The 22,933-nt window shown below is 42.7% G+C and overlaps 2 protein-coding genes across 2 annotated transcripts; both read right to left on the bottom strand.

The window, feature by feature from the left end:
- Positions 1 to 3,862: 3,862 nt before the first annotated feature.
- Positions 3,863 to 9,983, bottom strand: LOC311109683 (uncharacterized protein). Its single transcript, XM_084152646.1, has 2 exons — positions 9,710 to 9,983; positions 3,863 to 5,391 (listed from the first exon to the last, which is right to left on the bottom strand). The coding sequence occupies exons 1-2, from the start codon at positions 9,900 to 9,902 to the stop codon at positions 4,559 to 4,561; spliced, it is 1,026 nt and encodes a 341-aa protein (XP_084008772.1). The 5' UTR covers positions 9,903 to 9,983; the 3' UTR covers positions 3,863 to 4,558.
- Positions 9,984 to 15,296: 5,313 nt separating this feature from the next.
- LOC311109556 (uncharacterized protein) lies at positions 15,297 to 22,646 on the bottom strand (the record flags this gene model as incomplete). Its single annotated transcript, XM_084152476.1, has 4 exons — positions 15,297 to 15,377; positions 16,033 to 16,505; positions 18,844 to 19,101; positions 22,598 to 22,646. The coding sequence occupies 4 exons, from the start codon at positions 22,644 to 22,646 to the stop codon at positions 15,297 to 15,299; spliced, it is 861 nt and encodes a 286-aa protein (XP_084008602.1).
- Positions 22,647 to 22,933: the final 287 nt, after the last annotated feature.

The raw sequence follows: 22,933 nt of genomic DNA, 5'->3' as shown, positions 1-22,933 counted from the left end.
TATATATATATATATATATATATATATATATATATATATATATACACACACAGTGGGGAGAACAAGTATTTGATACACTGCCGATTTTGCAGGTTTTCCTACTTACAAAGCATGTAGAGGTCTGTAATTTTTATCATAGGTACACTTCAACTGTGAGAGACGGAATCTAAAACAAAAATCCAGAAAATCACATTGTATGATTTTTAAGTAATTAATTTGCATTTTATTGCATGACATAAGTATTTGATCACCTACCAACCAGTAAGAATTCCGGCTCTCACAGACCTGTTAGTTTTTCTTTAAGAAGCCCTCCTGTTCTCCACTCATTACCTGTATTAACTGAACCTGTTTGAACTCGTTACCTGTATAAAAGACACCTGTCCACACACTCAAACAGACTCCAACCTCTCCACAATGGCCAAGACCAGAGAGCTGTGTAAGGACATCAGGGATAAAATTGTAGACCTGCACAAGGCTGGGATGGGCTACAGGACAATAGGCAAGCAGCTTGGTGAGAAGGCAACAACTGTTGGCGCAATTATTAGAAAATAGAAGAAGTTCAAGATGACGGTCAATCACCCTCGGTCTGGGGCTCCATGCAAGATCTCACCTCGTGGGGCATCAATGATCATGAGGAAGGTGAGGGATCAGCCCAGAACTACACGGCAGGACCTGGTCAATGACCTGAAGAAAGCTGGGACCACAGTCTCAAAGAAAACCATTAGTAACACACTACGCCGTCATGGATTAAAATCCTGCAGCGCACGCAATGTCCCCCTGCTCAAGCCAGCACATGTCCAGGCCCGTCTGAAGTTTGCCAATGACCATATGGATGATCCAGAGGAGGAATGGGAGAAGGTCATGTGGTCTGATGAGACAAAAATAGAGCTTTTTGGTCTAAACTCCCCTCGCCGTGTTTGGAGGAAGAAGAAGGATGAGTACAACCCCAAGAACACCATCCCAACCGTGAAGCATGGAGGTGGAAACATCATTCTTTGGGGTTGCTTTTGTGCAAAGGGGACAGGACGACTGCACCGTATTGAGGGGAGGATGGATGGGGCCATGTATCACGAGATCTTGACCAACAACCTCCTTCCCTCAGTAAGAGCATTGAAGATGGGTCGTGGCTGGGTCTTCCAGCATGACAACGACCCGAAACACACAGCCAGGGCAACTATGGAGTGGCTCCGTAAGAAGCATCTCAAGGTCCTGGAGTGGCCTAGCCAGTCTCCAGACCTGAACCCAATAGAAAATCTTTGGAGGGAGCTGAAAGTCCGTATTGCCCAGCGACAGCCCCGAAACCTGAAGGATCTGGAGAAGGTCTGTATGGAGGAGTGGGCCAAAATCCCTGCTGCAGTGTGTGCAAACCTGGTCAAGACCTACAGGAAACTTATGATCTCTGTAATTGCAAACAAAGGTTTCTGTACCAAATATTAAGTTCTGCTTTTCTGATGTATCAAATACTTATGTCATGCAATAAATGCAAATGAATTACTTAAAAATCATACAATGTGATTTTCTGGATTTTTGTTTTAGAGTCCGTCTCTCACAGTTGAAGTGTACCTATGATAAAAATTACAGACCTATACATGCTTTGTAAGTAGGAAAACCTGCAAAATCGGCAGTGTATCAAATACTTGTTCTCCCCACTGTATATATATACATACACACAGCACCAGTCAAAAGTTTGGACACACCTACTCATTCCAGGATTTTTCTTTATTTTTTACTATTTTCTACATTGTAGAATAATAGTGAAGACATCAAAACTATGAAATAACACATGAAAAACACAAAAAAAAATGTTCAACAAATCAAAATATATTTTATATTTGAGATTCTTTAAACAGCCACCCATTGCCTTGATGACAGCTTTGCACACTCTTGGCATTCTCTCAACCAGCTTCACCTGGAATGCTTTCCCAATAGTCTTGAAGGAGTTCCCACATACACTCCCGTTCAAAAGTTTGGGGTCACTTAGAAATGTCCTTGTTTTCGAAAGAAATGCAAATGTTTTGTCCATTAAAATAACATCAAATTGATCAGAAATACAGTGTAGACATTGTTAATGGCTATTGTAGCTGGAAACGGCTGATTTTTAACGGAATATCTACATGGGTGTACAGAGGCCCATTATCAGCAACCACCAGTCCTGTGTTCCAATGACACGTTGTGTTTGCTAATCCTAGTTTATCATTTTAAAAGGCTAATTGATCATTAGAAAACCCTTTTGCAATTATGTTAGCACAGCTGAAAACTGTTGTGCTGATTAAAGAAGCAATAAAACGGGCCTTCTTGAGACTAGTTGAGTATCTGGAGCATCAGCAATTGTGGGTTCGATTACAGGCTCAAAATGGCCAGAAACAAATAACTTTCTTCTGAAACTCGTCAGTCTATTCTTGTTCTGAGAAATGAAGGCTATTCCATGCGAGAAATTGCCAAGAAACTGAAGATCTCGTACAACGCTGTGTACTACTCCCTTCACAGAACAGCGCAAACTGGCTCTAACCAGAATAGAAAGAGGAGTGGGAGGCCCCGATGCACAACTGAGCAAGAGGACAAATACATTAGTGTCTAGTTTGAGAAACAGACACCTCACAGGTCCTCAACTGGCAGCTTCATTAAATAGTACCCTCAAAACACCAGTCTTAACGTCAACAGTGAAGTGGCGACTCCGGGATGCTGACCTTCTAGGCAGAGTTGCAAAGAAAAAGCCATATCTCAGACTGGCCAATAAAAAGATTAAGATGGGCAAAAGAACATAGACACTGGACAGAGGAAGATTGGAAAAAAGTGTTATGGACAGACGAATCAAAGTTTGAGGTGTTCGGATCACAAAGAAGAACATTTGTGAGACACAGACCAAATGAAAAGATGCTGGAGGAGTGCTTGATGCCATCTGTCAAGCATGGTGGAGGCAATGTGATGGTCTGGGGGTGCTTTGGTGGTGGTAAAGTGGGAGATTTGTACAGGGTAAAAGGGATCTTGAAGAAGGAAGGCTATCACTCCATTTTGCAACGCCATGTCATACTCTGTGGATGGCGCTTGATCGGAGCCAATTTCCTCCTACAACAGGACAATGACCCAAAGCACAGCTCCAAACTATGCAATAACTATTTAGGGAAGAAGCAGTCAGCTGGTATTATGTCTATAATGGAGTGGCCAGCACAGTCACCGGATCTCAACCCTATTGAGCTGTCGTGGGAGCAGCTTGACCGTATGGTACGTAAGAAGTGCCCATCAAGCCAATCCAACTTGTGGGAGGTGCTTCAGAAAGTATGGGGTGACATCTCTTCAGATTAACTCAACAAATTGACAACTAGAATGCCAAAGGTCTGCAAGGCTGTAATTGCTGCAAATTGAGAATTATTTGTTTAAGTTTGAAGGACACAATTATTATTTCAAACCTTGTCAATGACTACATTTCCTATTCATTTTGCTATATTTCCTATTCAAACTCATTTCATGTATGTTTTCATGGAAAACAAGGACATTTCTAAGTGACCCCAAACTTTTGAACGGTAGTGTATGCTGAGCACTTGTTGGCTGCTTTTCCTTCACTCTGGGGTCCGACTCATCCCAAACCATCTCAATTGGGTTGAGGTCGGGGGATTCTGGAGGTCAGGTCACCCCATCACTCTCCTTCTTGGTAAAATAGCCCTTACACAGCCTGGAGATGTGTTGGGTCATTGTCCTGTTGAAAACAAATGATAGTCCCACTGATGTGATGGTGTATCTGTATACCACCCCTACCTTGTCACAAAACAACTGATTGTTTCAAATGCATTAAGGAAGGAAATTCTACAAATTAACTTTCAAAAAAGCACACCTGTTAATTGAAATTCATTCCAGGTGACTACCTCATGAAGCTGGTTGAGAGAATGTCAAAAGTGTGCAAATCTGTCAAGGCAAAGGGTGGCTACTTTGAAGAATCTCAAATATAAAATATATTTTGATTTGTTTAACACTTGTTTGGTTACTACATGATTCCATATGTGTTATTTCATAGTTTTGATGTCTTCACTATTATTCTACAACATAAAGAAAAACCCTGGAATGAGTAGGTGTCCAAACTTTTGACTGGTACTGTATATATACATACATAGAGTACCAGTCAAAAGTTTGGACAAGGACTCCTGTTGTTTAGATAACCAAATGTGTGCTCTGTGGTAGACACAACAATGAGGGCTTCCTGAAGCCAGCAGTGAGGGAGTTCAATTAGGTTGAACCGTGGTGCACCGGGCTATGGCCTGTCAAGTGACCGGGCAAACGCAGTAAGGGAGGAGTGGCTCACGCCTGTGAGGCAGCCTGGTTTCAAAACGGATGCAATCACTTTTCACCCGGGCCAGCATAGTCAAATTCCCTCTTTGTCCTGGCCGGTAGGTATCCGAAAAAAGTGAGCGCTAAAATATGCTTACAAATCTGATACTGATGTTTTTCACTCCACACACATAACTACATTTGTTTTGTTGTCAAGTGCCAGGAAATAGAACATCAAATTATTTACAAGTTGGATGTAACAAGAAATTCACGTGAGTAATCATTTGTTGTTCTCACTTCAGGCTGAAGCTTTTGTGTGAGTGCTCATATGAGACTTCAAGCTTCCTTTATAACCAAAGCATTTGCCACATTCTTTGCACTGGTAAGGTTTCTCCCCGGTGTGAACACGCTGATGAAGTCTTAAATAGCTTAATGCCATGTAACTTTTCTTGCATACAGGACAATTATATGGTCTCTCCCCTGTGTGAACTCTCATATGCAATATCAATTCCATCTTCTGGTTGAAGGATTTGTCACAGTCTTTGCACTGATAAGGTTTTGCCCCTGTGTGTATCCTTGAATGGATGGTCAAGCTTCCTTTCTGGTTAAACATTTTGCCACATTGTTTGCACTGATATGGATTATCTCCTGTGTGTACCCTTGTATGTCTGTCCAAGTCGCCCTTCTGGATGAAGCTTTTGCCACATTGTTTGCACAGATAAGATTTCTCTCCTGTGTGTATCTTTGAATGGATGGTCAAGTGTCCCTTACGTGTAAAGCTTTTGTCACATTGTTGACACCTATATGGTTTCTCCACTGCAGCAGAGCAGTCTGGATGAACTGAGAGGGGCTGATCACTGGTTGGTTCTGGTACTTTGTAGCCCTCTCCATCAGGTTCTGTTTTGATCTCTTCAGTTATGATGATCGGTAGAATACCCCTCTCTCCGTCATCCACAATTTGGATTTGGTAAAGATGTGAGGGCTGAGGTGAGTCCTCCTGACTGAGTCTGAGCTCCTGTTGTTCCTCTTTAATCTGTGTGGGTTCTGGGTCCTCCTGCCCCAGACTGGGGCTCCACTCCTGCTTACAGTTCTGCTGCTCAGGGGGAACTGCAGGAGTGAGTAGCTGGAAGTCTGGAGGGGGAAAAAATATCTTAAATGGTGCACTATGCAGAAATCGCTCCGTAATTTCCTGGTTGCTAAAATTCTTTGTGACAAAACAAGCAAGTAGTAGTGAATCATTGTACCATCTAAACCGCTGTGAAATATATTTTCCATCACCAAAATTATTTTATTTTCAGCTGTTTGAAGCTGGTGTACAAAACCGAAAGTAAAAGACGCAAAAACGGAAAGCATAGAAAGTGCGCATAGAACAGCTCTACCGCCTCTTAGACTTGCTTTCAATGAGAATGACAGGTCTATAACTCACATTTCTATGTGAATTTGGTCAGGTCGCCCAAAAAGTTACATATTCCAGCTTTAATAAAATATCTGAAATGTTGTTTGGAAGGCCTCTCTGTGCTCAAAAATAAATATATTTTCTTGACTAGTCTACACTATACAGCACGGAAAAGGCTATACGGACACTCCTGATCTGCAAAACTATATTTTATTTCAGAAATTAGTTAAATTAGTTTACGTTTAGGGTTAGGGTTAAGGTAAGGGTCAGTTTTAGATTTTGGTTAGCCCCCAGCACATGATTTAACAAAGCAATGTTGGCAAACCAGAGTTTCATCCAAGGGTGCGTATAGCCAGAGAGGAAGGGTTTCCACAGCCACAAAGTCAAAATGTAAGATTAGGCATAAGGTTAGCAGTGTGGTTAGGGTTAAGTTTAAAATCACGTTTTAAGAAGAGACATTTTAGAAATAGGAGATATTTATGACTTTGTGGCTGGGGTATCTAGTGACGATCGAGGAAGAGACAAATCTCTTTAGCATGGGAGGAGGCTATCCGGACACGCCTGGTACCCAAAATTGATGACGTATGTCGTGCAGCGAGAGTTGAGTGGGGATGAATGGATTTGGTTTAGTAACGGGTCACCAAACAACCTATGCGAACTCACGCGATGTGATTGAGATGCTTAATATCAAAGATGTATACAGTCATGCCACACCCTTACTGTACCCACGTGACCTGTCGAGAATTTGAAACTTGTTTGCCGAAGTTGGGACTTGGAAAATTGTTCCAATTCATTCAATTTTTAAATCGGAGTAATTGTCCATTGTTCATATTTTTTTATTTATTTTTGACGTTGCTGCAGTTGTACATTTTCGGTGAAAATCACTACAATAAATGTGCTTTAGCTGTCACCTTGGCCTGATATTGGCAATTGGCTACACTGTCTAGCTACTTCCTTCTCCCTACTGCAGGACAGCAGTGCTCAGCAAGCAGGACTGAAGGACACACTGTGCCCTGTGTTGTTGTGTTGCCGGCTTGCAGCGCAAACTCTCCCCATTTGAGCAGTAGACTGCATCACGGTGACATTCAGATGGTTACTACCAATATTACACATTATTTATTGTGTAGGCTGCCAACCTACTTGAAATATAATCAACTGGGATGGAACAAATTGACCAAGTAGCTACCGCCAGGGACATACAGATGCCCGGTGAAGCAACTGCTGCCCAGTGGGAATTACAATACGGCTGCACTGTTCATCCACGAAGGTATGGTGAGAACTTGATCCGTTGGAATATGGCTTAGGAGCGCTTATTTCAAAGAGCGCTCCGTAAACCATGCTCCAGTGGGCAGAGATAGGCATGCTGCACGGGGACACATTTTAATACAAAGAAAAAAAGAAAAAAAAACCTCAGAAACTGTTTGGGACTCATTGTTGTTACCCTGGTTACTACTCAAATATATTTTACTGAAGTCAGATGAAATTACCTGCAATACACTGGTCTAAAATATATTAGCATAGCTTAGGCTACACAGAACCACGGTGGACCCATTTTAAATTGAGAGGCTTTTCTTTGTATTAAAACGTGTCCCACTGCAACATGCCTAGCGATGTCCACAGGGGGCGTGGCTTACGGTGTGCTCTTTGAAATAAGCGCAAGTAACGCAGTATTCCAACGGATCGAGTTCGTCGTTAGCTAATTGGCATATCATGGTGATATCCAATTGGTGACCAATACTATAAGTTATTTCTCCCTCGCCAATCGAAATAAATATCACTTTTACACGTTTTAACTAGCCGAATGATGCTGTTGTTGACAGCTAGACAGTATAAACTAGTCTCACCAGGACGACTGACTGAACTAACTCAACCGAATCCATTCCTCTCCACTCGACTCTCAACTGCGCGACATACGTCATCAATTTAGGAACCAGGCGTGTCCGTATTGCCTCTGCCTTTAACATATCACAACGTGTCACATGAACAGGGTTGCCATGCCCGTGGTTTTCCCGGAAATTGTGCTACTTTGAAAACGATGTTGCGGGTAAATTGGTCGCGGGCTGCAGGTTTTTGGCCTGCAGGTTTTTGGCCTACTATTAAATTGCACTGCGGCCGCCATCGCATTTCTCTCTTTTTTTATATATATATATATTTTACTGTGCCCTGCTGCTGTTGACTATCAGGCAGTGAGGGAGGCTGTTGCTTTGTGAGTGGTGGGGAGGGGAGGGCCGGAAGGGGGTGAGCAGCAGTTCTTGAGTCTCAAGCGCTGCGCGAGTGGACATTTGAAATGGCAGTTATGGAACTCCCTCGCCGGGAAAAGTCCACAATAAAAAAACTGACATTAAATGTGGAGAATAACACATTGGCATCTGTTGGCCACCAAGCTCCAGGCTCTGTCGCCGCCGGCCGCGACCGGGAGACTCATGGGCGGCGCACAATTGGCCCAGCGTCGTCCAGGGTAGGGGAGGGAATGGCCGGCAGGGATGTAGCTCAGTTGATAGCGCATGGCGTTTGCAACGCCAGGGTTGTGGGTTCGATTCCCACGGGGGGCCAGTATAAAAAAATATATATATATGTATTCACTAACTGTAAGTCGCTCTGGATAAGAGCGTCTACTAAATGACTAAAATGTAAATGTAAGTAGACTACTAATTTCTATGCCATTGTAGGCTACTATAGCCTCCTACCATTTGATACAAAAAATATGTTGAAATTAAGATATCACTGGAGTCATTTCAAATCAATTTGTGCCTCTTGTGTAGCCTACCTGCAGTCACTGCAAATCAATTTGTGCCACTTGTGTAACCTATCTGGAGCTGGCAAACAGATTTAATAAATAGCCTATAACTTCAGTTTATTGATGATGTAGCCTTGTTATTATGCAATTATTAATGCCCATGTTTAGTTAATTAAATTGGAAGTTCTAAATTGTGATCTCACAGCTCTATCGCAATTGCGGATCAGCTGTTGTTAAAATGCATTAGATTGATTTAAGTCAGGTCAGAATAGGCTACAGGTAAAAAATAAAAACAGTGGCTGTTGTTGACAAGCATATTTGTTCATATCCATATTATTCATATTTGATTCAGTGATTGAAATTACGACCCCATCCTTAGTAGCCTATTCCAGCAGGCTATTGGGCAACACAAGCACTTCTTACCTCGAAATCGCCTCACTATTTGTTGAATAAATTATTCTGTCCATTTGAACTAAGCAAGCTGCTAAATAGTTCACCATACATCTTGCCTTGGCTACCTGAAATTAGATTTAGGCCTATCAGGGGCTATAGGCTACCTGCATCTAGCTAACCAAACCATGGCAATGTTTAATTACAATCATAAACCCAGATGTTAGTCAGTAGCCTATGCCTATACAATGACAAGCCAATTTCCCAACTAGGCCTTTTATAACGGTTTGTAGTCTGGCACATAAGGACACAATTGCCAGAAAATAGCCTAACATTCGTTTTTTGAAGTTCGTCCAAGTGTTTCTTGCGCAGATTTCGATCATCTGTCCAACTTTCATCACTCAAACTCTCCTGTAGGATTTATCTATAGCTATACACATGCGCAAATGCGATTTATTTACAATCATAGCAGTCAAACGAGTTAAATCGGCATCCATTGATGGAAAATGATCTGGCGAGTTTAATAATGGCAATTTATCTTTTCTCTTGCGACATGTTCAAATTTCTCGAATACATCACGTTAGCTCGCAATAATTATTATTTTGATGGAAAACCTCATTTTGATTCTTACGTAGTTACGCCGATATTCCTTCTTAATTCGCTCGATAACCTTATGGAAAAAGGGTTTATTGGATAAACATGGCAACTCCTCTCTTACTGAGCCCCCCAAAAATTGGGGCTAGTTTTCAGGCCTTGTGGGCATGTTGAGTAGTCATTGTCCTATACATTTTTGCACGACCTGGCAACCCTGCACATGAACCGACTCCCTGATAAAATAACAGTTAAATAAAAAAATAAAAAAAATAAAAAACATGAATCTAGTCTATTAGTCAAATCTCGTTACAACAACTGTATTTGGTACAAACCTGCTCTGTGTAGCTTTATCTCTGGTTTGCTAACCAAATCCAACAGCCTGCGTAGACGCTCGTTCTCCTCTGCTGAACGGCTGATTTCTTCCTGATACTCTGCTATGGTCTTCTCTACGGCCCCGAATATCTCCACAGCAGCCGCTGACAAACGCTCGGTAACAAACACATTCAACAACTGTAGTTTTGACATATTAGCAATGGTTATGAAAGTCTAGCTGTTCGCTTTATCAAATAAATGTTGGTTGAAACCTCTCTCTGATTCTGCCTAGCGTTTTTCTTCTTCTTCTTCGATGAGGTTTAACGGCGGTTGGCATCCAATAAATGTTGCATTACCGCCACCAACTAGACTGGAGTATAAATCCTTTATACTTGCATGAAAACCTGGAAGGATGGGACACCTAGCTTAGCAGCCGGTAGCAACCTTTGGACAAGAATGGACCAGTGGAGGCTCCTCTGAAGAGGAAGGGGAGGACCATCCTCCTCAGTGAATTTTATAAAATATATATTTTTAAACATTTAAAAAGTTATCATTTTTAGATAGTATCGTTCTAAATAGATTCAAGTCACCAAATAATTTATTAAAATACACTGTTTTGCATTGAAGGTAGCCTCAACAGCACTGTGTAGGGTATCGCCATTGTGTACTAGGCGTGACCCTGGACAACACCCTGTCGTTCTCCGCCAACATCAAGGCGGTGACCCGCTCCTGCAGGTTCATGCTCTACAACATTCGGAGAGTGCGACCCTGCCTTACACAGGAAGCGGCGCAGGTCCTGGTCCAGGCACTTGTCATCTCCCGTCTGGACTACTGCAACTCGCTGTTGGCTGGGCTCCCTGCCTGTGCCATTAAACCCCTACAACTCATCCAGAATGCCGCAGCCCGTCTGGTGTTCAACCTTCCCAAGTTCTCTCACGTCACCCCCCTCCTCCGCACACTCCACTGGCTTCCAATTGAAGCTCGCATCCGCTACAAGACCATGGTGCTTGCCTTTGGAGCAGTGAGGGGAACGGCACCCCTGTACCTTCAGGCTCTGATCAGTCCCTACACCCAAACGAGGACATTGCGTTCATCCACCTCTGGCCTGCTGGCTCCCCTTCCTCTGCGGAAGCACAGCTCCCGCTCAGCCCAGTCAAAACTGTTCGCTGCTCTGGCACCCCAATGGTGGAACAAGCTCCCTCACGACGCCAGGACAGCGGAGTCACTCACCACCTTCCGGAGACATTTGAAACCCCACCTCTTTAAGGAATACCTGGGATAGGCTAAAGTATTCCTTCTAACCCCCCCCCCCCCAAATTGTAAAGTGGTTATCCCACTGGCTATAGGGTGAACGCACCAATTTGTGAGTCGCTCTGGCTAAGAGCGTCTGCTAAATGACGTTAATGTGCCCTTGAGCAAGGCACTTAACCCTAATTGCTCCTGTAAGTCGCTCTGGTTAAGAGCGTCTGCTAAATGACTAAAATGTAAAATGTAATGTAAATGTGTAGCCGGAGGACAGCTAACTCCAGTCCTCCTCTGGGTACATTGACTTCAATACAAAACCTAGGAGGCTCATGGTTCTCACCCCCTTCCATAGACTTACACAGTAATTATGACACCTTCCGGGGGATGTCCTCCAACCTATCAGAGCTCTTGCAGCATGAACTGACATGTTGTCCACCCAATCAAAGGATCAGAGAATGAATCTAGTACTGAAAGCATAAGCTACAGCTATTTATTACTGCAGTGCATAAAATGTGGTAAGTAGTTCACTAAAAGAGAGAGAAAGACAATAGTTGAACAGTTTTGAATAAATACATTTCTTCCAAAATGAAGGAGAAGCAAGAGTGTCATTTTTTCTTCAGTTTCACTTACTTAGCTAGCAAAAGCAGCTAGCTAGTTTAGCTTACTCAAACACAGGGATACTATGTTAGCTAGCTGGCTATGACTTTCCAACACAACACTGGAACTCTTCCAAGTCAAGGTAAGCTTTTGGTTTTACTAATTTATTGCCACCGGGCCCCGACGGTGTAAGTGCTAAACTGCTTACTGACTACGCTGTAAAGTTACTGCATGATTGTAGCGGGTTTACTAACGCGTTAGTTCTATTAGCTATGTTGACTATGGCGTTACTTTAGCTAATATGGTGACAACGATCTAGGCGGTGTGTAGCGGTTATGATACGGTTTGGCTTGGAAAGGTTTTTTCGCCTGGTCACATACAGCTGATGTGTTGAGCATTGAAATCCACAAGCGAAGGGAAAAGGTGAGAGGAGGAGGGTGTCAAGGCGTGCTGTAGGTGCAGTGGCGGAATCAAACGCAGGACGCAGACGGATAATCCAACAGACTTGTATTAAGCCGAAACACGGCAAACGGACAACACTTGCCCGAAGGCGAAATACGCACGAAGGCGAAAAAGAAACAAAACAGCGCACAAACAGGTGCGTAAACTCCAGCGCAGTGGAGAGAAGCTCAACCGAGCGAAAACACGTCTGACACAATCAATAATACACAACACCTGACAAACACAACGGGAACTAAATAGGACACTAATGACACTAAATGAAAACAGGTGTGACAACACTCAGACAAAAGCAAACGAACATGAAACATACAACGGTGGCAGCTAGTATTCCGGAGACAACGAACGCCGAAGCCTGCCCGAACAAGGGAGAGAGGCAGCCTCGGCCGAAACCGTGACAGAGGGCACATACAGTGGGGAGAACAAGTATTTGATACACTGCCGATTTTGCAGGTTTTCCTACTTACAAAGCATGTAGAGGTCTGTAATTTTTTATTATATGTACACTTCAACTGTGAGAGATGGAAAATAACATTGTATGATTTAAGTAATTAATTTGCATTTTATTGCATGACATAAGTATTTGATACATCAGAAAAGCAGAACTTAATATTTGGTACAGAAACCTTTGTTTGCAATTACAGAGATCATACGTTTCCTGTAGGTCTTGACCAGGTTTGCACACACTGCAGCAGGGATTTTGGCCCACTCCTCCATACAGACCTTCTCCAGAACCTTCAGGTTTCGGGGCTGTCGCTGGGCAATACGGACTTTCAGCTCCCTCCAAAGATGTTCTATTGGGTTCAGGTCTGGAGACTGGCTAGGCCACTCCAGGACCTTGAGATGCTTCTTACGGAGCCACTCCTTAGTTGCCCTGGCTGTGTGTTTCGGGTCGTTGTCATGCTGGAAGACCCAGCCACGACCCATCTTCAATGCTCTTACTGAGGGAAGGAGGTTGTTGGCCAAGATCTCGCGATACATGGCCCCATCCATCCTCCCCTCAATACGGTGCAGTCGTCCTGTCCCCTTTGCAGAAAAGCATCCCCAAAGAATGATGTTTCCACCTCCATGCTTCACGGTAGGGATGGTGTTCTTGGGGTTGTACTCATCCTTCTTCTTCCTCCAAACACGGCGAGTGGAGTTTAGACCAAAAAGCTCTATTTTTGTCTCATCAGACCACATGACCTTCTCCCATTCCTCCTCTGGATCATCCAGATGGTCATTGGCAAACTTCAGACGGGCCTGGACATGCTCTGGCTTGAGCAGGGGGACCTTGCGTGCGCTGCAGGATTTTAGTCCATGACGGCGTAGTGTGTTACTAATGGTTTTCTTTGAGACTGTTGTCCCAGCTCTCTTCAGGTCATTGACCAGATCCTGCCGTGTAGTTCTGGGCTGATCCCTCACCTTCCTCATGATCATTGATGCCCCACGAGGTGAGATCTTGCATGGAGCCCAAGACCGAGGGTGATTGACTGTCATCTTGAACTTCTTCCATTTTCTAATAATTGCGCCAACAGTTGTTGCCTTCTCACCAAGCTGCTTGCCTATTGTCCTGTAGCCCATCCCAGCCTTGTGCAGGTCTACAATTTTATCCCTGATGTCCTTACACAGCTCTCTGGTCTTGGCCATTGTGGAGAGGTTGGAGTCTGTTTGATTGTGTGTGGACAGGTGTCTTTTATACAGGTAACGAGTTCAAACAGGTGCAGTTAATACAGGTAATGAGTGGAGAACAGGAGGGCTTCTTAAAGAAAAACTAACAGGTCTGTGCGAGCCGGAATTCTTACTGGTTGGTAGGTGATCAAATACTTATGTCATGCAATAAAATGCAAATTAATTACTTAAAAATCATACAATGTGATTTTCTGGATTTTTGTTTTAGATTCTGTCTCTCACAGTTAAAGTGTACCTATGATAAAAAATTACAGACCTCTACATGCTTTGTAAGTAGGAAAACCTGCAAAATCGGCAGTGTATCAAATACTTGTTCTCCCCACTGTAGATGCGAGAAGGAATACAATGTGGCTGCTATGAAAGTGAACTGTGTTTACGGGTGATCAGGGTGTATACATTCCACCGATTCTGTTGAAAAACGTTTCTTAAACGGAAGCAAACAGAACAAAACGGGGATAAACATACCTGAATTTGTCCAATAGAAACTCTTGTTTGCAACTGTTAGACTAATGATTACACCCTAGATCAGCTAGATGCAGGCAAGAGTGTGCAAGGCAGTATTGAATGTGTCAGTCCATGTGTCACTGTCTGTCACCTAAAATGTTTCTCGTTGTGACAAACTGACACGTTTTCATTTTCTTCAAAAACAACTTTATTTGGAAGGAGTGCCTTTGATTTGACAGCCTGCACATGCGCAGTTCGGGGTGAGATGACCGTTAGACCCGATGACGTGTTTCTGAGCATGTGCTTAGCTAGCCAATGACGCCATGACATCGCCTACAAGTGTGATCGGGATTTCTATTGGAGAAGCAGTTTCTGCCCCTCTTCATACTGTACTGTCTTTGGTGCACCTTTAAAACATAATGTCCCAGGAGACACCAGCTGGGAGGAGGTAAATGTTGACCCTAACCAGTAACACAGGGTCAGGGGTTGTATTCACAAAGCGTTTTAGAGTAGGGGTGCTGATCTAGGATCAGTTTAGCTTTTTAAATTATAATGAATGGACAGGGCCAATCTGATCCTAGATCAGCACTCATCTGAGATCCTTTATGTCAATTATAATGAATGGACAGGGGCGATCTGATCCTAGATCAGCACTCATCTGAGATCCTTTATGTCAATTATAATGAATGGACAGGGGCAATCTGATCCTAGATCAGCACTCATCTGAGATCCTTTATGTCAATTATAATGAATGGAAAGGGGCGATCTGATCCTAGATCAGCACTCATCTGAGATCCTTTATGTCAATTATAATGAATGGACAGGGCCAATCTGATCCTAGATCAGCACTCATCTGAGATCCTTTATGAAAACGGGCCCAGATATTTTTCCATCTGCCTTATGGTTCAGGATAGGGTTGGGGTAGGAAGCAGGGAATAGAGCTAAGAGAGGATGTATTAAACCTGCCTAATATCAACCATCACAGAAATCATGTTCAACAGAGAAAAATAGGGTTTCACTATGACATACATTGAAAAAACGACTTAATTAAAACATAAATGATTTGCTGCATTATGTAGTCAACAAAGACGTAATAGGCTACTTTAATACTCTAACATGCAGCCGATAGAAGGTAGTGGCCCAAATATCCTGTATGTCATTGTTAAACTATTGAACAAGGACTCCTGTTGTTTAGAAATCCAAGTGTGTGCTCTGTGGTAGATACAGTGGTGAGGGCTTCCTGAAGCCAGCAGTGTCCTGGAGGGTAGGTCCCTGAAAGTGAGAGCTAGATTAATCTTAAAAAGCTGATCCTGAGTGATGCTTTTCCCTCCACACACATTACTTAATTTTTTCTGTTGTCAATTGCCAGCAAACAGAACATAATTATTCAGAAGTTGAATGTATTAAAAAATCACAATGACAAAGTATTAATTTGTTGTTTTCATTTCAGGCTGACGCTTTTTCCGCAGTCAGTGCAGTAATATCATTTATGCCCTTTAGTATGAGTGCTCATATGTGATGTTAGGCGATGTTTATAACCAAAGCATTTGTCACATTCTTTGCACTGGTAAGGTTTCTCCCCGGTGTGAACACGCTGATAAAGTCTTAAATAGCTTAATGATATGTAACTTTTCCTGCATACAGGACAGCTATATGGTCTCTCTCCCGTATGAGCTCTCATATGCAATGTCAATTCTATCTTCTGGTTGAAGGCTTTGTCACAGTCTTTGCACTGATATGGTCTTTCTCCTGTGTGTATCCTTGAATGGATGGTCAAGTGTCCCTTCTGGTTAAACATTTTGCCACATTGTTTGCACTGATAGGGATTCTCTCCTGTGTGTACCCTTGTATGGATGGTCAAGTCGCGCTTCTGGATGAATCTTTTGCCACATTGTTTGCACAGATAAAGTTTCTCGCCTGTGTGTACCCTTGTATGTCTGTTCAAGTCACCCTTCTGGATGAAGCTTTTGCCACAATGTTTGCACAGATAAACTTTCTCTCCTGTGTGTATCTTTAAATGCAATGTCAAGTGTCCCTTACGTGTAAAGCTTTTGCCACATTGTTTACACCAATATGGTTTCTCCACTGCAGCAGAGAAGTCTGGATGAACTGAGAGGGGCTGATCACTGGTTGGTTCTGGTACTTTGTAGCCCTCTCCATCAGGTTCTGTTTCGATCTCTTCAGTTATGATGATAGGTAGAATACCCCGCTCTCCGTCATCCACAGTTTGGTTTTGGTAAAGATGTGAGGGCTGAGGTGAGTCCTCCTGACTGAGTCTGAGCTCCTGTTGTTCCTCTTTAATCTGTGTGGGTTCTGGGTCCTCCTGCCCCAGACTGGGGCTCCACTCCTGCTCACAGTTCTGCTGCTCAGGGGGAACAGAGGGAGTGAGTAACTGGAAGTCTGGAGGGAAAAAATATTAAATCAATATTTTGACCTATAATCTTAATAAAATACATGTAATTGTGTTTGAAATGCCTCTGTTTTGTAATGGTTAGGTTGTTACGAATGCACCGATATAAATTGCGCAGGTTGCAATTCGGCAAAAACAAGACGATTTTGTTAGTCTACACTACAGCATGTGATTCAACCAATGACTGTATATAAATGGACAAAGCCATCGATCACGTGACACCATTCTTTCCTTTGTGAAGACTCAATACGCATAATTTAATGAAAGTCATCTAGCAGAAGTAAATTCATCCACAAACACATCGTTTTTGTATATATCTTAAAATGGCCACGTTTTCATGAATTTGATGATATAATCGTCAATCCCATTCAAAAGACCAGGGACACGAAAACTGAGGTAAGACGTAGGAATGAGTCACTTGCACACGGTATAGCGCATTTGAAGCCAAGGAAGTTTGTTAGATGGCGTCTCAAAACCCGTACACATACAGACGTTATTCCATTGGCCATACAGACGTTATTCCATTGGCCATACATCCTTTTCATAGAGTCTTGCCCCGCTGCTGGACGGACAAGTGGTGTTTGTACGCAAAATGGAGGAGAGCCCGTCTTTAGTCAGAGATCGCATTTATTTTGAGATTGCAAAATATGACCTTTTCATTCAAGACAGGAGAAACATATTGTTTCAGGTGACAATAAAACATGTTTTGTTTTGTTTCTTTTTCCTCAACTTGTTTCTATAACTTTTTAGCAAGTCGAGGTATCTTACAGAGCAGCTAGCTTGCTAAAACCTAGGCTAGGTTGAAGATACTGTAGCTAGCGACCCCCACCTAATATCAACAAAAACAAACGTTTCCGAATGCATTGTATGTATTGATCATTGAGAGGCTTTGAAGCCACCGGTCGGCCATATAATTTAGAGTACCACAGTATGAGTCATAATACCCATAAAACCTAGCGGTCAAACAAGGAAATGTCTCCAATCGTTTTTCCACCATTCATTTTTCCCCATTGGGGATTTTAGAAACACTTAAAATAAGGGCTGGGTTTTGTGTAGGCTTACCCTGGCGTGACGTTTTGATAACGTGTAAATCTCTCTAGGACAAGGTGACTTATCAATATATTCGCCTGTATTTACCCCCTCAAAATTAAATGCTAATTTTTGCATTAAGGTGTCTGTAATAGAATAAACGTGGCAGAAATTAATGTAGACATTAATAAATGCTTTTCTATAGTTTCCCGAAGTGCCAAGATGGAGGCACGGTGGCTTCAACACAGTGCCCCCTACCAGTCATCTAGTGTATATATGTCATTGGGATAGAGGTGGTAAAGAGGTCAATGGAATGCAGACCATTGGGGGATAGAAGGACGCTGGATTGGCACACATTCAACAAATCTGATCTAACAAAGTGGATATTTGTCAAATCCGTCATGATTGATGTATTGTAACAGGCCCGCAATGTGGTTACTAAAATCATATTTGGGTGTTTCACTGCATAAAATGTAGAAGTTGTCACTTTTCAGGTTTAGAAAAAGTGACAGTTAAATGCTAACTCCCATTCATATAAACTGGTAGCATATCTAGCATATAGAAATAGGTGGTGGTAGTCAGTAGTTTTTAACTGTAATGCAGTTGATTGATGACGATGTCATGAACATGTATTGGGTTGACATCCATACAAGATTATACTCAGATTTTTACCTCAACAGTGTGAAATACACACAAACAACAGCCTAAATGTAGAATAATGTTGCTGGGGGGCAATGGAGAGATTCGGGATGAAGCTGCATGTGGAAAACGGTGCAGTCTTTTTACTTCATGCTATCCTGGCTGAGGCTGCGCTACTGTCTGTCAAGCACAGGGAAACGGACTCCAGCATCTCAGAAGGGGAAAGGTCTTGTCTTTTCGTTTAGCCAGTTGCTTGTAATTAGATGGATGGCTATAGAGATAAACCCTGAATCACTATGAGTGGTGCGGTGCAGACCAATTTATTTGATGCGTATGACAGCTCCCCGAAGTGCAAGAAGTATGAATGCTCGGACTTCTCCGGTGGCCGCATCGCATTAAATGCTGTATGGCCACTGCAGATGGCAGATTGACCGTGCAGAGCCTCTTAATGCAGTACTGAACTACGTGGCTTCAATGGGAGGGGGCGGGTCGTTCTCCCCTGAATTAAAGAAAGCAATGTTGGCGAATCAAAGTTGCGTTCAGGGTGCGCATATTACAACGCATGAATTCTAATAATAATAATAAATGAATTCTCTAGTCTAGTAACGTTAATCTACAAATCAAATATCTTCGTGACACCAACTTTAGCTCGCTACAAACCTGCTCCGTGTAACTTTATATCTGGTTTGACAACCATGTCCAACAGCCTCCGTAGGCGCTCGTTCTCTTCTGCTGTGTGGCAGATTTCTTCCTGATACTCCGCTATGGTCTTCTCCACGGCCACGAATATCTCCAGAGCAGCTGCCGACAAACGCTCGGTTACGAACACATTAAACAACTGTAGTTTGGACATATTGGCGATGGTTATGAAAGTCGAGATGTTCGTTTTATCAAAGAAATGTTGGTTGAAACCTCTGTCTGCTTAGCCTAGCTTCTACTCTACAACAATTGTGCAGTGTGCGCCTTTCTAGTGTTGCCAGGTCGAGCTAAAATTTCCAGTCCAATGACCACTGGACTGTTGAAAAACAAATGATTGTCCCACTAAGCCCAAACCAGATGGGATGGCGTATCACTGCAGAATGCTGTGGTAGCCATGCTGGTTAAGTGTGCCTTGAATTCTAAATAAATCACACAGTGTCACCAGCAAAGCACCCCCACACCATAACACCTCCTCCTCCATGCTTTACGGTGGGAAATGCACATGCGGAGATCCTCCGTTCACCCACACCACGTCTCACAAAAGACACAGCGGTTGGAACCAAAAATCTCCAATTTGGACTGCAGACCAAAGGACACATTTCCACCGGTCTAATGTCCATTGCACGTGTTTCTTGGCCCAAGCAGGTCTCTTCTTCTTATTGGTGTCCTTTAGTAGTGGTTTCTTTGCAGCAATTCGACCATGAAGGCCTGATTCACACAGTCCCCTCTGAACAGTTGATGTTGAGATGTTTCTTTGACTTGAACTCTGTGAAGCATTTATTTGGGCTGCAATTTCTGAGGCTGGGAACTCTAATGAACTTATGCTCTGCAGCAGAGGTAACTCTGGGTCTTCCATACCTGTGGCGGTCCTCATGAGAGCCAGTTTCATCATAGCGCTTGAGGGCTTTTGCGACTGCACTTGAAGAAACTTTCAAAGTTCCGTGTTGACTGACCATGTCTTAAAGTAATGATGGACTGTCGTTTGTCTTTGCTTATTTGAGCTGTTCTTGCCATAATATAGACTTGGTCTTTTACCAAATAGGGCTATCTTCTGTACACCCCCCCTACCTTGTCACAACACAACTGATTGGCTCAAACGCATTAAGAAGGAAAGAAATTCCACAAATTAACTTTTAAGAAGGCACACCTGTTCATTCAAATACATTCTAGGTGATTTCCACATGAAGCTGGTTGAGAGAAAGCCAAGAGTGTGCAAAGCTGTCATCAAGGCAAAGGGTGGCTATTTGAAGAATCTCAAATATAAAATATATTTTGATTTGTTTAACAGTTTTTTTGTTACTAAACAATTCCATGTGTGTTATTTCATAGTTTTGATGTCTTCACTATTATTCTACAATGTAAAAAATAGTAAAAAATAAATAAAAACCCTTGAATGAGTAGGTGTGTCCAAACATTTGACTGGTAGTGCATTTCTAACATTTTGTCAAGATTATTTTTATCCCAAGCTGAATCTTATCCGGTACAAATAGGTAAATACTTAAAATTGGATCGTAAATAACGATGCATTTGGTACGACCATCGTAATGCTTAAAGCGGCAATCAGCAATAGAAACAATAAAGCGGCCTCCCCACCCCTGGTTCGGTCGGTAAAAAGCTGAGGGATGGGGCTGGAGAAATTATACCACTCTCAAATTCATAATGCTATGGATGCAAGGACTGACCATCCATGATATCAATATTATGGTTTTAACCATGTTGAGGCTATATTGTGTTTGTAAAAAAAAAAAAAATGTTTACAAACTGAGTAAATGTTGGGTTCTGGTGGAGAACGACAGTTGAACTAATAAACTCATGATACATTTATAAGTTAAATTCTTCAAGAATCAACATATCATTAATTTATAAGTACAAAATGTATGTAGTAACTGCTGATTGCCCCTTTAAGTTACACCGCAACTGGGAAACTAGGCTCTGATCCGTCGGTCTCTCCTCAAATGTGTCACCTTCAGTGTTCTCCAGACAGACCCGGGGTAAAGTGCCTCACACATCGAAAACCAAACTGCCAATGAGGTAGGCTAAGCTATGGTTTACAATGTTTATTTAACCAATTATGTAGGCTACTATGCAGTTGCAGGGTCACCTAGTGGCTCCCCATATACAGTACATTTGGAAAGTATTCAGACCCCTTCCCCTTTTCCCCATTTTGTTACGTTACAGTCATTCTAAAATTGATTAAATTATTTTCCCCCCTCATCAATCTACACACAATACCCTATAATGACAAAGCGAAAACAGGTTTGGAAATGTTTGAAAATGTATTAGAAATAAAAAACAAATGCCATATTTACACAAGTATTTAGACCCTTTGCTATGAAACTCGAAATTGAGCTCAGGTGCATCCGGTTTCCATTGATCATCCTTGAGATGTTTCTACAACTTGATTGGAGTCCACCTGTGGTAAATTAAATTGATTGGACATGATTTGGAAAGGCACACACCTGTCTAAATAAGGTCCCACAGTTGACAGTGCATGTCAGAGCAAAAACCAAGCTATAAAGGTCGAAGGAATGGTCTCGTAGAGCTCTGAGACAGGATTGTGTCGAGGCACAGATCTGGGGAAGGGTACCAAAACATTTCTGCAGCATTGAAGGTCCCAAAGAACACAGTGCCCTCCATCCTTCTTAAATGGACGAAGTCTGGAACCAACAAGACTCTTCCTAGAGCTGGCCACTCGGCCAAACTGAGCTATCAGGGGAGAAGGGCCTTGGTCAGGGAGGTGACCAAGAACCCTATAGTCACTCTGACAGAGCTCCAGAGTTCCTCTATGTAGAAGGTTCTCCCATCTCTGCACCAATCAGGTCTTTATGGTAGTGGGCAGACGGAGCCACTCCTCAGTAAAAGGCACATGACAGCCCACTTGGAGTTTGCCAAAAGGCACTTAAAGGACTCTCAGACCATGAGAAACAAGATTTTCTGGTCTGATGAAACCAATAATCTACTCTTTGGCCTGAATGCCAAATCTGGAGGAAACCTGGCACCATCCCTACGGTGAAGCATGGTGGTGGCAGCATCATGCTGTGGGGATGTTTTTCAGCGGCAGGGACTGGGAGACTAGTCAGGATCGAGGGAAAGATAAATGGAGCAAAGTACAGAGAGATCCTTGATGAAAACCTGCTCCAGAGCGCTCAGGACCTCAGACTGGGGCGAAGGTTCACCTTCCAACAGGACAATGACCCTGAGCACAGAGCCAAGACAACGCAGGAGTGGCTTCGGGACAAGTCTCTGAATGTCCTTGAGTGGCCCAGCCAGAGCCTGGACTTGAACATCTCTGGAGACACCTGAAAATAGCTGTGCAGCGACGCTCCCTATCCAACCTGACAGAGCTTGAGAGGATCTGCAGAGAAGAATGGGAGAAACTCCCCAAATACAGGTGTGCCAAGCTTGTAGCTTCATACCCTAAGAGACTTGAGGCTGTAATCACTGCCAAAGGTGCTTCAACAAAGTAGAGTAAAGGGTCTGAATACTTATGTAAATGTGATATCAGTTTAATTTTTAATTAATTTGCAAAAAAAATCGAAAAACCTGTTTTTGATTTGTCATTATGGGGTATTGTGTAGATTGATAAGGGAAAAAGCAATTGAATCAATTTTAGAATAAGGCTGTAATGTAACAAAATGTGGAAAAAGTAAAGGGGTCTTAATACTTTCTGAATGCACTGTATTGCACAGTGAGTCGAAATATTGTTTTTTTTTACTGAATGAGCCGAACTTCCCATCACTACGTAGACGTCTAAGAGACTGCATTACACTAGCGCCATCTGCTGTCTTGGAGGAATCTAAGATCCAACCCCCACAGCAAATAAGAGCATGAAATGTCTACTAGTTAGTTATACATGTGATTAATTCCAGTTCAAAATGAATCAGTGCTGTTACGAGAGATCTTTGAGCAGTATGAGTTTAGTTTTCAGTTTCAATGAGGGTCCCAAGACAAGACCAAGACACCAACGTTGATTTGGCCTGTCTTTTATTGCTTTCTAATCAAATCTAACAGTCCTAAGTGAGTTTTCGCATACAAAACTTGCTTAATTCAT

This window comes from Coregonus lavaretus (genome assembly GCF_964263955.1).
Source record: "Coregonus lavaretus genome assembly, chromosome: 35".
Taxonomy (NCBI): Eukaryota; Metazoa; Chordata; class Actinopteri; order Salmoniformes; family Salmonidae; genus Coregonus; species Coregonus lavaretus.
This window is presented reverse-complemented; position numbering and strand designations above follow the sequence as displayed.

Coding starts and splice junctions, on each gene's coding strand:
- LOC311109683 (XM_084152646.1), bottom strand. CDS start 9,902: ATGTCAAAACTACAGTTGTTGAATGTGTTTGTTACCGAGCGTTTGTCA. Junction 5,392..9,709: donor GATAAAGCTACACAGAGCAG/GTTTGTACCAAA, acceptor TTCCCCCTCCAG/ACTTCCAGCTACTCACTCCT.